The following is a 14,673-nucleotide window of genomic DNA, read 5'->3' as shown; positions in this document are numbered from 1 at the left end:
GAGACACACACAGGTCTTAGTGAGACACACACAGGTCTTAGTAAGACACACACAGATCTTAGTGAGACACACACACAGGTCTTAGTGAGACACACACAGGTCTTAGTGAGACACACACAGGTCTTAGTGAGACACACACAGGTCTTAGTGAGACACACACAGGTCTTAGTGAGACACACACACAGGTCTTAGTGAGACACACACAGATCTTAGTAAGACACACACAGGTCTTAGTGAGACACACACAGGTCTTAGTGAGACACACACAGATCTTAGTAAGACACACACAGGTCTTAGTGAGACACACACAGGACTTAGTAAGACACACACAGATCTTAGTAAGACACACACAGGTCTTAGTGAGACACACACAGGTCTTAGTAAGAAACACACAGATCTTAGTGAGACACACACAGGTCTTAATGAGACACACACACAAGTCTTAGTGAGACACACACAGGTCTTAGTGAGACACACACAGGTCTTAGTGAGACACACACACAGGTCTTAGTGAGACACACACAGATCTTAGTAAGACACACACAGGTCTTAGTGAGACACACACAGGTCTTAGTGAGACACACACAGATCTTAGTAAGACACACACAGGTCTTAGTGAGACACACACAGGTCTTAGTAAGACACACACAGATCTTAGTAAGACACACACAGGTCTTAGTGAGACACACACAGGTCTTAGTGAGACACACACACAGGTCTTAGTAAGACACACACAGGTCTTAGTGAGACACACACAGGTCTTAGTGAGACACACACACAGGTCTTAGTGAGACACACACAGGTCTTAGTAAGACACACACAGGTCTTAATAAGACACACACAGGTCTTAGTAAGACACACACAAGTGTTAATGATCAAAGGGGTGACTCGTGGCACTAATCAGTCATTAGTTAATGACCAACCCGGGTCATTAAGAAAGCTAATTGGCTGCTTGTCAAGTAGAATCTTTATACCACTTGTTTGGTGTTTGTAATGCTGTTTGTCTGTTTGTTTGCTATTTGTTACTGTGTTTGTTGTGTGTTGGCGTGTTTTATCATTGATAATTTCTGGATTAGTTGAGAGGAATTTGTTGCAGGATCATCATAGGTGATTTATACTCATTCTGTTTGTCTTGTTAATGCTTCTGTTAAAGCGGTGTTGTTGCAGACGTGATAGTGTTGGCTAACATCACTAATGGGGGTTTAAAGTCTGTCTGCTACACGAGGGTTTTTAAGTGAGTTTGAAGACTATCTACTACACGAGGGTCATTAGGCTGTCTGTCACCTGTTTACCACCAGACAAGAATATTTTAATACCTAAATTAGTGATTAAAGCCAACTCACAGTGTATATACACTGAGAGAAATACATGTTTCTCTGTATATACACTTCAATTTCTCTCTCTCTCTCTCTCTCTCTCTTACACAGTGTTAGGTTAAATTTCCTAACTTTACAAGCTAAGAGTTGTTAACTACATCAGCTCATTTGAAAGCCGTTTTATCGTTATGAGACATATATGAAAAATCATGAAGTTCGAGCCATCTGTGGGGCCAGCTGTGGGCGATCTTTGAGCCAGCTGTAGGCCATCTGTGGGCCAGCAATTTCATTTGATCAACTGATGTTGGTATGTGTTACTGTTCTAGCAATGTTGCAGGTACACCACTGTGTAGGAACTGATGCTGCTATGTGTGTTTCAGGTACAACGCCCTCCTGCCACTGACAGTGGTGTATTGCGTGATCGCAGTGGGTGGACTGGTTGGTAATTCTCTGACATGTCTAGTGGTGGCCAGAAACCATTCTATGAGAACTTCAACTAACTATTACTTGGTCAATCTTGCTGTGGCAGACCTCCTCACCCTCTGCCTAGGTGAGTTACCCCTGCAGTGTTGATCCTCCGTTTAGGTAAGTTACCCCTGCAGTGTTGATCCTCCGTTTAGGTAAGTTACCCCTGCAGTGTTGATCCTCTGTTTAGGTGAGTTACCCCTGCAGTGTTGATCCTCTGCCTAGGTAAGTTACCCCTGCAGTGTTGATCCTCTGCCTAGGTAAGTTACCCCTGCAGTGTTGATCCTCTGCCTAGGTAAGTTACCCCTGCAGTGTTGATCCTCTGCCTAGGTAAGTTACCCCTGCAGTGTTGATCCTCCGTCTAGGTGAGTTACCCCTGCAGTGTTGATCCTCCGTCTAGGTGAGTTACCCCTGCAGTGTTGATCCTCCGTCTAGGTGAGTTACCCCTGCAGTGTTGATCCTCCGTCTAGGTAAGTTACCCCTGCAGTGTTGATCCTCTGCCTAGGTAAGTTACCCCTGCAGTGTTGATCCTCCGTCTAGGTGAGTTACCCCTGCAGTGTTGATCCTCTGTCTAGGTAAGTTACCCCTGCAGTGTTGATCCTCTGTCTAGGTAAGTTACCCCTGCAGTGTTGATCCTCCGTCTAGGTAAGTTACCCCTGCAGTGTTGATCCTCTGCCTAGGTAAGTTACCCCTGCAGTGTTGATCCTCTGTCTAGGTAAGTTACCCCTGCAGTGTTGATCCTCTGCCTAGGTAAGTTACCCCTGCAGTGTTGATCCTCTGTCTAGGTAAGTTACCCCTGCAGTGTTGATCCTCTGCCTAGGTAAGTTACCCCTGCAGTGTTGATCCTCTGCCTAGGTAAGTTACCCCTGCAGTGTTGATCCTCTACCTAGGTAAGTTACCCCTGCAGTGTTGATCCTCTACCTAGGTAAGTTACCCCTGCAGTGTTGATCCTCTACCTAGGTAAGTTACCCCTGCAGTGTTGATCCTCCGTCTAGGTAAGTTACCCCTGCAGTGTTGATCCTCCGTCTAGGTGAGTTACCCCTGCAGTGTTGATCCTCCGTCTAGGTAAGTTACCCCTGCAGTGTTGATCCTCTGCCTAGGTAAGTTACCCCTGCAGTGTTGATCCTCTGCCTAGGTAAGTTACCCCTGCAGTGTTGATCCTCTGCCTAGGTAAGTTACCCCTGCAGTGTTGATCCTCTGTCTAGGTGAGTTACCCCTGCACTGTTGATCCTCCGTCTAGGTAAGTTACCCCTGCAGTGTTGATCCTCGGCCTAGGTAAGTTACCCCTGCATTGTTGATCCTCTGTCTAGGTAAGTTACCCCTGCACTGTTGATCCTCCGTCTAGGTAAGTTACCCCTGCAGTGTTGATCCTCTGCCTAGGTAAGTTACCCCTGCAGTGTTGATCCTCTGTCTAGGTGAGTTACCCCTGCACTGTTGATCCTCCGTCTAGGTAAGTTACCCCTGCAGTGTTGATCCTCTGCCTAGGTAAGTTACCCCTGCAGTGTTGATCCTCTGTCTAGGTAAGTTACCCCTGCAGTGTTGATCCTCCGTCTAGGTGAGTTACCCCTGCAGTGTTGATCCTCCGTCTAGGTGAGTTACCCCTGCAGTGTTGATCCTCTGTCTAGGTAAGTTACCCCTGCAGTGTTGATCCTCTGTCTAGGTGAGTTACCCCTGCAGTGTTGATCCTCCGTCTAGGTAAGTTACCCCTGCAGTGTTGATCCTCTGCCTAGGTAAGTTACCCCTGCAGTGTTGATCCTCTGCCTAGGTGAGTTACCCCTGCAGTGTTGATCCTCTGTCTAGGTAAGTTACCCCTGCAGTGTTGATCCTCTGTCTAGGTGAGTTACCCCTGCAGTGTTGATCCTCTGTCTAGGTAAGTTACCCCTGCAGTGTTGATCCTCTGTCTAGGTGAGTTACCCCTGCAGTGTTGATCCTCTGCCTAGGTGAGTTACCCCTGCAGTGTTGATCCTCTGCCTAGGTAAGTTACCCCTGCAGTGTTGATCCTCTGTCTAGGTAAGTTACCCCTGCAGTGTTGATCCTCTGTCTAGGTAAGTTACCCCTGCAGTGTTGATCCTCTGCCTAGGTGAGTTACCCCTGCAGTGTTGATCCTCTGTCTAGGTGAGTTACCCCTGCAGTGTTGATCCTCTGTCTAGGTAAGTTACCCCTGCAGTGTTGATCCTCTGTCTAGGTGAGTTACCCCTGCAGTGTTGATCCTCTGCCTAGGTAAGTTACCCCTGCAGTGTTGATCCTCTGTCTAGGTAAGTTACCCCTGCAGTGTTGATCCTCTGCCTAGGTAAGTTACCCCTGCAGTGTTGATCCTCCGTCTAGGTGAGTTACCCCTGCAGTGTTGATCCTCTGTCTAGGTAAGTTACCCCTGCAGTGTTGATCCTCTGTCTAGGTGAGTTACCCCTGCACTGTTAATCCTCCGTCTAGGTAAGTTACCCCTGCAGTGTTGATCCTCTGCCTAGGTAAGTTACCCCTGCAGTGTTGATCCTCCGTCTAGGTGAGTTACCCCTGCAGTGTTGATCCTCTGCCTAGGTAAGTTACCCCTGCAGTGTTGATCCTCTGTCTAGGTAAGTTACCCCTGCACTGTTAATCCTCCGTCTAGGTAAGTTACCCCTGCAGTGTTAATCCTCTGTCTAGGTAAGTTACCCCTGCAGTGTTGATCCTCTGCCTAGGTAAGTTACCCCTGCAGTGTTGATCCTCTGTCTAGGTGAGTTACCCCTGCAGTGTTGATCCTCTGTCTAGGTAAGTTACCCCTGCAGTGTTGATCCTCCGTCTAGGTGAGTTACCCCTGCAGTGTTGATCCTCTGTCTAGGTAAGTTACCCCTGCAGTGTTGATCCTCCGTCTAGGTGAGTTACCCCTGCAGTGTTGATCCTCTGTCTAGGTAAGTTACCCCTGCAGTGTTGATCCTCCGTCTAGGTAAGTTACCCCTGCATTGTTGATCCTCTGCCTAGGTAAGTTACCCCTGCAGTGTTGATCCTCCGTCTAGGTAAGTTACCCCTGCAGTGTTAATCCTCTGTCTAGGTAAGTTACCCCTGCAGTGTTGATCCTCTGCCTAGGTAAGTTACCCCTGCAGTGTTGATCCTCTGTCTAGGTGAGTTACCCCTGCAGTGTTGATCCTCTGTCTAGGTAAGTTACCCCTGCAGTGTTGATCCTCCGTCTAGGTGAGTTACCCCTGCAGTGTTGATCCTCTGTCTAGGTAAGTTACCCCTGCAGTGTTGATCCTCCGTCTAGGTGAGTTACCCCTGCAGTGTTGATCCTCTGTCTAGGTAAGTTACCCCTGCAGTGTTGATCCTCCGTCTAGGTAAGTTACCCCTGCATTGTTGATCCTCTGCCTAGGTAAGTTACCCCTGCAGTGTTGATCCTCCGTCTAGGTGAGTTACCCCTGCAGTGTTGATCCTCTGTCTAGGTAAGTTACCCCTGCAGTGTTGATCCTCTGTCTAGGTGAGTTACCCCTGCACTGTTGATCCTCCGTCTAGGTAAGTTACCCCTGCAGTGTTGATCCTCTGCCTAGGTGAGTTACCCCTGCAGTGTTGATCCTCTGTCTAGGTAAGTTACCCCTGCAGTGTTGATCCTCTGTCTAGGTAAGTTACCCCTGCAGTGTTGATCCTCTGCCTAGGTGAGTTACCCCTGCAGTGTTGATCCTCTGCCTAGGTAAGTTACCCCTGCAGTGTTGATCCTCCGTCTAGGTAAGTTACCCCTGCAGTGTTGATCCTCTGCCTAGGTGAGTTACCCCTGCAGTGTTGATCCTCTGCCTAGGTGAGTTACCCCTGCAGTGTTGATCCTCCGTCTAGGTAAGTTACCCCTGCAGTGTTGATCCTCCGTCTAGGTAAGTTACCCCTGCAGTGTTGATCCTTTGTCTAGGTAAGTTACCCCTGCAGTGTTGATCCTCTGTCTAGGTGAGTTACCCCTGCAGTGTTGATCCTCTGTCTAGGTAAGTTACCCCTGCAGTGTTGATCCTCTGTCTAGGTAAGTTACCCCTGCAGTGTTGATCCTCTGTCTAGGTAAGTTACCCCTGCAGTGTTGATCCTCTGTCTAGGTAAGTTACCCCTGCAGTGTTGATCCTCTGTCTAGGTAAGTTACCCCTGCAGTGTTGATCCTCCGTCTAGGTGAGTTACCCCTGCAGTGTTGATCCTCTGTCTAGGTGAGTTACCCCTGCAGTGTTGATCCTCTGTCTAGGTGAGTTACCCCTGCAGTGTTGATCCTCTGTCTAGGTAAGTTACCCCTGCAGTGTTGATCCTCTGTCTAGGTGAGTTACCCCTGCAGTGTTGATCCTCTGTCTAGGTGAGTTACCCCTGCAGTGTTGATCCTCTGTCTAGGTAAGTTACCCCTGCACTGTTGATCCTCCGTCTAGGTAAGTTACCCCTGCAGTGTTGATCCTCTGCCTAGGTAAGTTACCCCTGCAGTGTTGATCCTCTGCCTAGGTGAGTTACCCCTGCAGTGTTGATCCTCCGTCTAGGTGAGTTACCCCTGCAGTGTTGATCCTCTGCCTAGGTAAGTTACCCCTGCAGTGTTGATCCTCTGCCTAGGTAAGTTACCCCTGCAGTGTTGATCCTCTGTCTAGGTAAGTTACCCCTGCAGTGTTGATCCTCTGTCTAGGTAAGTTACCCCTGCAGTGTTGATCCTCCATCTAGGTGAGTTACCCCTGCAGTGTTGATCCTCTGCCTAGGTAAGTTACCCCTGCAGTGTTGATCCTCTGCCTAGGTAAGTTACCCCTGCAGTGTTGATCCTCTGTCTAGGTAAGTTACCCCTGCAGTGTTGATCCTCTGTCTAGGTAAGTTACCCCTGCAGTGTTGATCCTCCATCTAGGTGAGTTACCCCTGCAGTGTTGATCCTCTGTTTAGGTAAGTTACCCCTGCAGTGTTGATCCTCCGTCTAGGTGAGTTACCCCTGCAGTGTTGATCCTCCGTCTAGGTAAGTTACCCCTGCAGTGTTGATCCTCTGTCTAGGTAAGTTACCCCTGCAGTGTTGATCCTCTGTCTAGGTGAGTTACCCCTGCAGTGTTGATCCTCTGTCTAGGTGAGTTACCCCTGCAGTGTTGATCCTCTGTCTAGGTGAGTTACCCCTGCAGTGTTGATCCTCTGCCTAGGTAAGTTACCCCTGCAGTGTTGATCCTCTGCCTAGGTAAGTTACCCCTGCAGTGTTGATCCTTTGTCTAGGTAAGTTACCCCTGCAGTGTTGATCCTCTGTCTAGGTGAGTTACCCCTGCAGTGTTGATCCTCTGTCTAGGTAAGTTACCCCTGCAGTGTTGATCCTTTGTCTAGGTAAGTTACCCCTGCAGTGTTGATCCTCTGTCTAGGTGAGTTACCCCTGCAGTGTTGATCCTCCGTCTAGGTAAGTTACCCCTGCAGTGTTGATCCTTTGTCTAGGTAAGTTACCCCTGCAGTGTTGATCCTCTGTCTAGGTGAGTTACCCCTGCAGTGTTGATCCTCTGTCTAGGTAAGTTACCCCTGCAGTGTTGATCCTTTGTCTAGGTAAGTTACCCCTGCAGTGTTGATCCTCTGTCTAGGTGAGTTACCCCTGCAGTGTTGATCCTCCGTCTAGGTAAGTTACCCCTGCAGTGTTGATCCTCTGCCTAGGTGAGTTACCCCTGCAGTGTTGATCCTCCGTCTAGGTAATTTACCCCTGCAGTGTTGATCCTTTGTCTAGGTAAGTTACCCCTGCAGTGTTGATCCTCTGTCTAGGTGAGTTACCCCTGCAGTGTTGATCCTCCGTCTAGGTGAGTTACCCCTGCAGTGTTGATCCTCCGTCTAGGTGAGTTACCCCTGCAGTGTTGTAGGCTTGATACTCCGTCTATTAATGAAGATATATACACTGTTTTGCTCTACGGATTTAATTTGTTCTCAATTATTTATATGCGTATATTTATCTCTCTCATTCCTGTATATTATTCTCCTCCTCCGCCTCTTCATCCTTCTCCTTTCTCTTCTTTCTCCCTCTTCCTCCTCCTCTTCCTTCTCCTCTTCCATCTGGTCTTCCTGCACCAGGAAACGGATGTGGCCTCACCCTAAGACACTGGCTGTTCTTAACCTCTCTCTCTCTCTCTCTCTCTCTCTCTCTCTCTCTCTCTCTCTCTCTCTCTCTCTCTCTCTCTCTGTCTGTCTACCTCTCTCTCTCTCTCTCTCTCTCTCTCTCTCTCTCTCTCTCCATGATTCACCTGTGGGAAAGAGGATGACATGTCTGACATTTGTAATACCCTGAGGTACGCCTCTGTAAAATGACGTTATTCTCCCAGCAACACTGTATTTACGATATTCTGCTTCTGTTGTACCTGAGGGAATATTGCATTGGTAGTATTTACAGCTTGTAGCATTGCCTGCTGCTTGTAGCGTTGCTTGCTGCTTGTAGCGTTGCTTGCTGCTTGTAGCGTTGCTTGCTGCTTGTAGCGTTGTCTGCTGCTTGTAGCGTTGCTTGCTGCTTGTAGCGTCGCCTGCTGCTTGTAGCGTTGAGTGACAGTTGTAGCGTAGCTTGCTACTTGTAGCGTTGTCTGCTGCTTGTAGAGTTGTCTGCTGCTTGTAGCGTCGCCTGCTGCTTGTAGCGTTGTCTGCTGCTTGTAGCGTTGAGTGACAGTTGTAGCGTCGCCTGCTACTTGTAGCGCTGAGTGACAGTTGTAGTGTCGCCTGCTGCTTGTAGCGTCGCCTGCTACTTGTAGCGTTGAGTGATAGTTGTAGTGTAGCCTGCTGCTTGTAGAGTCGCCTGTTACTTGTAGCGTTGAGTGATAGTTGTAGTGTAGCCTGCTGCTTGTAGAGTCGCCTGTTACTTGTAGCGTTGAGTGATAGTTGTAGTGTCGCCTGCTGCTTGTAACGTCGCCTGCTACTTGTAGCGTTGAGTGATAGTTGTAGTGTAGCCTGCTGCTTGTAGAGTCGCCTGTTACTTGTAGCGTTGAGTGATAGTTGTAGTGTAGCCTGCTGCTTGTAACGTCGCCTGCTACTTGTAGCGTTGAGTGATAGTTGTAGTGTAGCCTGCTGCTTGTAACGTCGCCTGCTACTTGTAGCGTTGAGTGATAGTTGTAGTGTAGCCTGCTGCTTGTAGCGTCGCCTGTTACTTGTAGCGTTGAGTGATAGTTGTAGTGTCGCCTGCTGCTTGTAACGTCGCCTGCTACTTGTAGCGTTGAGTGACAGTTGTAGTGAAGCCTGCTGCTTGTAGAGTCGCCTGCTACTTGTAGCGTTGAGTGATATTTGTAGCGTCGCCTGCTGCTTGTAGCGCCGCCTGCTACTTGTAGCGTTGCGTGATACTTGTAGCGTCGCCTGCTGCTTGTAGCGCCGCCTGCTACTTGTAGCGTTTCATGATACTTGTAGCGTGGCCTGCTAGTTGTAGCAGTTTGCAACAGAATGATTCTACAAGCAGCACTTCTGTGACTTGGTGTCACCGGCACTGAGTGTGACCCCTACTGTGTCACCACCACTGAGTGTGACCCCTACTGTGTCACCACCACTGAGTGTGACCCCTACTGTGTCACCACCACTGAGTGTGACCCCTACTGTGTCACCACCACTGAGTGTGACCCTTACTATGTCACCACCACTGAGTGTGACCCCTACTGTGTCACCACCACTGAGTGTGACCCCTACTGTGTCACCGCCACTGAGTGTGACCCCTACTGTGTCACCACCACTGAGTGTGACCCCTACTGTGTCACCAGCACTGAATGTGGCCTCCACTGTGTCACCAGCACTGAGTGTGACCCATACTGTGTTACCAGCACTGAATGTGGCCTCCACTGTGTCACCAGCACTGAGTGTGACCCCTACTGTGTCACCACCACTGAGTGTGACCCCTACTGTGTCACCAGCACTGAATGTGGCCTCCACTGTGTCACCAGCACTGAGTGTGACCCATACTGTGTTACCAGCACTGAATGTGGCCTCCACTGTGTCACCAGCACTGAGTGTGACCCCACTATGTCCCCAGCACTGTGACCCCCACTATGTCACCAGCACTGTGACCCCACTGTGTCACCAGCACTGTGACCTCCACTATGTCACCAGCACTGTGACCCCCACTATGTCACCAGCACTGTGACCCCCACTATGTCACCAGCACTGTGACCCCCACTATGTTTCCAGCACTGTGATCCCCGTTGTGTCAGCAGTACTGTGACCCCCACTGTGTCACCAGCACTGTGACCTCCCACTGTGTCAGCAGTACTGTGACCCCCACTGAGTCATCAGCACTGTGACCTCCCACTGTGCCAGCAGTACTGTGACCCCCACTGAGTCACCAGCACTGTGACCCCCACTATGTCATCAGCACTGTGACCCCCACTATGTCAGCAGTACTGTGACCCCTACTGAGTCAACAGCAATGTGACCTCCCACTGTGTCAGCAGTACTGTGACCCCCACTGTGTCAGCAGTACTGTGACCCCCACTGTGTCACCAGCACTGTGACCCCCACTGTGTCAGCAGTACTGTGACCCCCACTGTGTCAGCAGTACTGTGACCCCCCACTGTGTCACCAGCACTGTGACCCCCACTGTGTCAGCAGTACTGTGACCCCCCACTGTGTCAGCAGTACTGTGACCCCCACTGTGTCAGCAGTACTGTGACCCCCACTGTGTCACCAGCACTGTGACCCCCACTGTGTCAGCAGTACTGTGACCCCCACTGTGTCACCAGCACTGTGACCCCCACTGTGTCAGCAGTACTGTGACCCCCACTGTGTCAGCAGTACTGTGACCCCACTGTGTCAGCAGTACTGTGACCCCCACTGTGTCATCAGCACTGTGATCCCCTACTATGTCACCAGCACTGTGACCCCACTGTGTCAGCAGTACTGTGACCCCCACTGTGTCACCAGCACTGTGACCCCCACTGTGTCAGCAGTACTGTGACCCCCACTGTGTCAGCAGTACTGTGACCCCCACTGTGTCACCAGCACTGTGACCCCCACTGTGTCAACAGTACTGTGACCCCCACTGTGTCACCAGCACTGTGACCCCCACTGTGTCAGCAGTACTGTGACCCCCACTGTGTCACCAGCACTGTGACCCCCACTGTGTCAACAGTACTGTGACCCCCCACTGTGTCACCAGCACTGTGACCCCCACTGTGTCAGCAGTACTGTGACCCCCCACTGTGTCACCAGCACTGTGACCCCCACTGTGTCAGCAGTACTGTGACCCCCACTGTGTCACCAGCACTGTGACCCCCACTGTGTCAGCAGTACTGTGACCCCCACTGTGTCAGCAGTACTGTGACCCCCACTGTGTCACCAGCACTGTGACCCCCACTGTGTCAACAGTACTGTGACCCCCCACTGTGTCACCAGCACTGTGACCCCCACTGTGTCAGCAGTACTGTGACCCCCACTGTGTCACCAGCACTGTGACCCCCACTGTGTCAACAGTACTGTGACCCCCCACTGTGTCACCAGTACTGTGACCCCCCACTGTGTCACCAGCACTGTGACCCCCACTGTCAGCAGACCCCCCACTGTGTCACCAGCACTGTGACCCCCACTGTGTCAACAGTACTGTGACCCCCCACTGTGTCACCAGTACTGTGACCCCCCACTGTGTCACCAGCACTGTGACCCCCACTGTGTCAGCAGTACTTGTACCCCCACTGTGTCAACAGTACTGTGACCTCCCCAACCGTCTCATCCAGAAGCTCTCATGGTACATCTTGTCTCATACCTCGGCTCAATTCCTCCTCCATTTGTAACGTTCATCCAGGGAAATATTCATTATTATTAATCTTGAGTTTGTAAACAATTTGGCTCTGGGAGCCATGAAAATAGACGTATAATAAAAGTTTTGTGATGAGAACGAGGTCACAACGACCCCAATGAAAAAAAGTCACTTTGACTTGTTCGTTGCTGCTACAAACAAGTCATAGTCGTGATGATTGTAAAGTCATTTTATTGTAAGCTTCGTGGCTGGGTGGCTACAGAATTAGGCCTGCTGTATATATGGATCTTGGTTCGGTTCCCTGGTCATTCTTCTGTTTATTTATGTATGATTTAAGTAATATGAGGCATGTGAACACTCCCCACAACTACTCGTTTGCTGGTGTTGTATTGTGTTGTGTTGTGTTGTGTTGTGGCTTCAGAGCTGAGGAAGTAAACTTAGTCAAGGAACGTAATTATGCCATCACTCGACCCCCTTCCAGCGACCGATCTCACTAACGACTGTCTGCACTGCACGCAAACACACACACACACACACACACACACACACACACACACACACACACACACACACACACACACACACACACACACACACACACACACACACACACACACACACACACACACACACACACACACACACACTCGCACACACACACACACACACACACACACACACACACACACACACACACACACACACACACACACTCGCACACACACACACACACACACACACACACTCGCACACACACACACACACACACACACACACACACACACACACACACACACACACACACACACACACACACACACACACTGGGCCAGGAGCTGAGTCTCCACCCCTGCAACTACAATTAGGTGAGTACACACACACAGTGGAAACCGGTAGGACTCCAGGCAGTCGGAACAGGGAGCTACACCAACAAGTGCTGGATGAGGTACACATAACCGAGGCGGAGGTGAAGAAGCTGCTATGTGAACTTGATACCTCAAAAGCGGTGGGACCAGACATGTCTTCCTGGGTCCTTAGAGAGGGAGCAGAGATGCTGTGTGTGCCACTAACAAAGATCTTCAACACATCCATTGAAACTGGGCAACTCCCTGAGGTATGGAAGATGGCAAATGTAGTCCCAATTATTTAAAAGGAGAGACACGAGGCATTAAACTATAGACCTGTATTACTAACGTGTATAGTATGCAAAGTCATGGAGAAGATTATCAGGAGGAGAGTGGTGGAGCACCTGGAAAGAAACAAGCATATAATCGACAACCAGCACGGTTTCAGGGAAGGAAATTCCTGTGTCACAAACCTACTGGAGTTTTATGACAAGGTGACAGAAGTAAGACAAGAGAGAGAGAGAGGTGGATAGACTGCATTTTCTAGGACTGCAAGAAGGCCTTCGACACAGTTCCTCACAAGAGGTTATTGCAAAACCTAGAGGATCAGGCACACATAACAGGAAAGGCACTGCAATAGATCAGAGAATGCTTGACAGGAAGGCAACAACGAGTCATGGTACGTGACGAGGTGTCAGAGTGGGCGCCTGTGACAAGCGGGATTCCACAGGGGTCAGTCCTAGGACCTGCGCTGTTTTTGGTATATGTGAATGGCATAACGGAAGGGATAGACTCAGAAGTGTCCTTGTTTGCAGATGATGTGAAGTTAATGAGGAGAATCAAATCGGTCGAGTTTCGGGCAGGACTACAAATAGACCTGGACAGGCTAAAAGCCTGGTCCAGCAACTGGCTCCTTGACTTTAACCCTGCCAAATGCAAAGTCATGATGATCGGGGAAGGGCAAAGAAGACCGCAGATACAGTGTAGTCTAGGTGGCCAAAGACTGCAAACCTCACTCAAGGAAAAAGATCTTGGGGTGAGTATAACACCGAGCACATCTCCTGAGGCGCACATCAATCAGATAACTGCTGCAGCATACGGGCGCCTGGCAAACCTACGGATAGCGTTCCGATACCTCAGTAAGGAATCGTTCAAGACTCTGTACACTGTGTACGTCAGGCCCATACTGGAGTATACAGCACCAGTTTGGAATCCACACCTGGTCAAGCACGTCAAGAAATTAGAGTAAGTGCAAAGATTTGCAACAAGACTAGTCCCGGAGCTAAGGAGATTGTCCTACGAAGAAAAGTTAAGGGAAATTGGCCTGACGACACTGGAGGACAGGAGGGTCAGGGGAGACATGATAACGATATATAAAATACTGCGCGGAATAGACAAGGTGGACAAAGACAGGATGTTCCAGAGATGGGACACAGACACAAGGGGACACAATTGGAAGTTGAAGACTCAGATGAGTCAAAGGGATGTTAGGAATTATTTCTTCAGTCATAGAGTTGTCAGGAAGTGGAATGGCCTAGAAAGTGACATAGTGGAGGCGGGAACCATACATAGCTTTAAGATGAGGTATGATAAAGCTCATGGAGCAGGGAGAGAGAGAGGACCTAGTAGCACTCAGTGAAGAGGCTGGGCCAGGAGCTGAGTTTCGACCCCTGCAACCACAATTAGGTAAATACAATTAGGTGAGTACACACACACACACACACACACACACACACACACACATACAAATACTGAGAGCAATTAACAAGATGGATAGGGACAGGATATTTCAGAAATGGGACACAGCAACAAGGGGACACAGCAACAAGGGGACACAGCAACATGGGGACACAGCAGCAAGGGGACACAGCAACAAGGGGACACAGCAACATGGGGACACAGCAGCAAGGGGACACAGCAACAAGGGGACACAGCAACATGGGGACACAGCAGCAAGGGGACACAGCAACAAGGGGACACAGCAACAAGGGGACACAGCAACAAGGGGACACAGCAACATGGGGACACAGCAACAAGGGGACACAGCAACATGGGGACACAGCAGCAAGGGGACACAGCAACAAGGGGACACAGCAACAAGGGGACACAGCAACAAGGGGACACAGCAACAAGGGGACACAGCAACAAGGGGACACAACAACAAGGGGACACAGCAACAAGGGGACACAGCAACAAGGGGACACAGCAACATGGGGACACAGCAGCAAGGGGACACAGCAACAAGGGGACACAGCAACAAGGGGACACAGCAACAAGGGGACACAGCAACAAGGGGACACAGCAACAAGGGGACACAACAACAAGGGGACACAGCAACAAGGGGACACAGCAACAAGGGGACATAGCAACAAAGGGACACAGCAACAAAGGGGCACAGCAACAAGGGGACACAGCA

At 50.0% G+C, this 14,673-nt stretch overlaps 1 protein-coding gene across 1 annotated transcript in view; it reads left to right on the top strand.

Annotated features, from left to right (window-relative positions):
- Positions 1 to 14,673, top strand: part of LOC128693624 (neuromedin-U receptor 2-like) — a 33,225-nt gene that overhangs the window by 2,799 nt on the left and 15,753 nt on the right. Inside the window, exon 2 of the mRNA XM_070091115.1 lies at positions 1,697 to 1,866. Within this exon, the coding sequence (XP_069947216.1) occupies positions 1,697 to 1,866 (170 nt within the window). The remainder of the gene's footprint in view (positions 1 to 1,696; positions 1,867 to 14,673) is intronic.

The sequence above is a fragment of the Cherax quadricarinatus genome, chromosome 34 (assembly GCF_038502225.1).
Source record: "Cherax quadricarinatus isolate ZL_2023a chromosome 34, ASM3850222v1, whole genome shotgun sequence".
In the NCBI taxonomy this organism is placed as follows: domain Eukaryota; kingdom Metazoa; phylum Arthropoda; class Malacostraca; order Decapoda; family Parastacidae; genus Cherax; species Cherax quadricarinatus.
The sequence above is the reverse complement of the archived record's forward strand: the minus strand, read 5'-3'. Positions and strand labels throughout refer to the sequence as shown.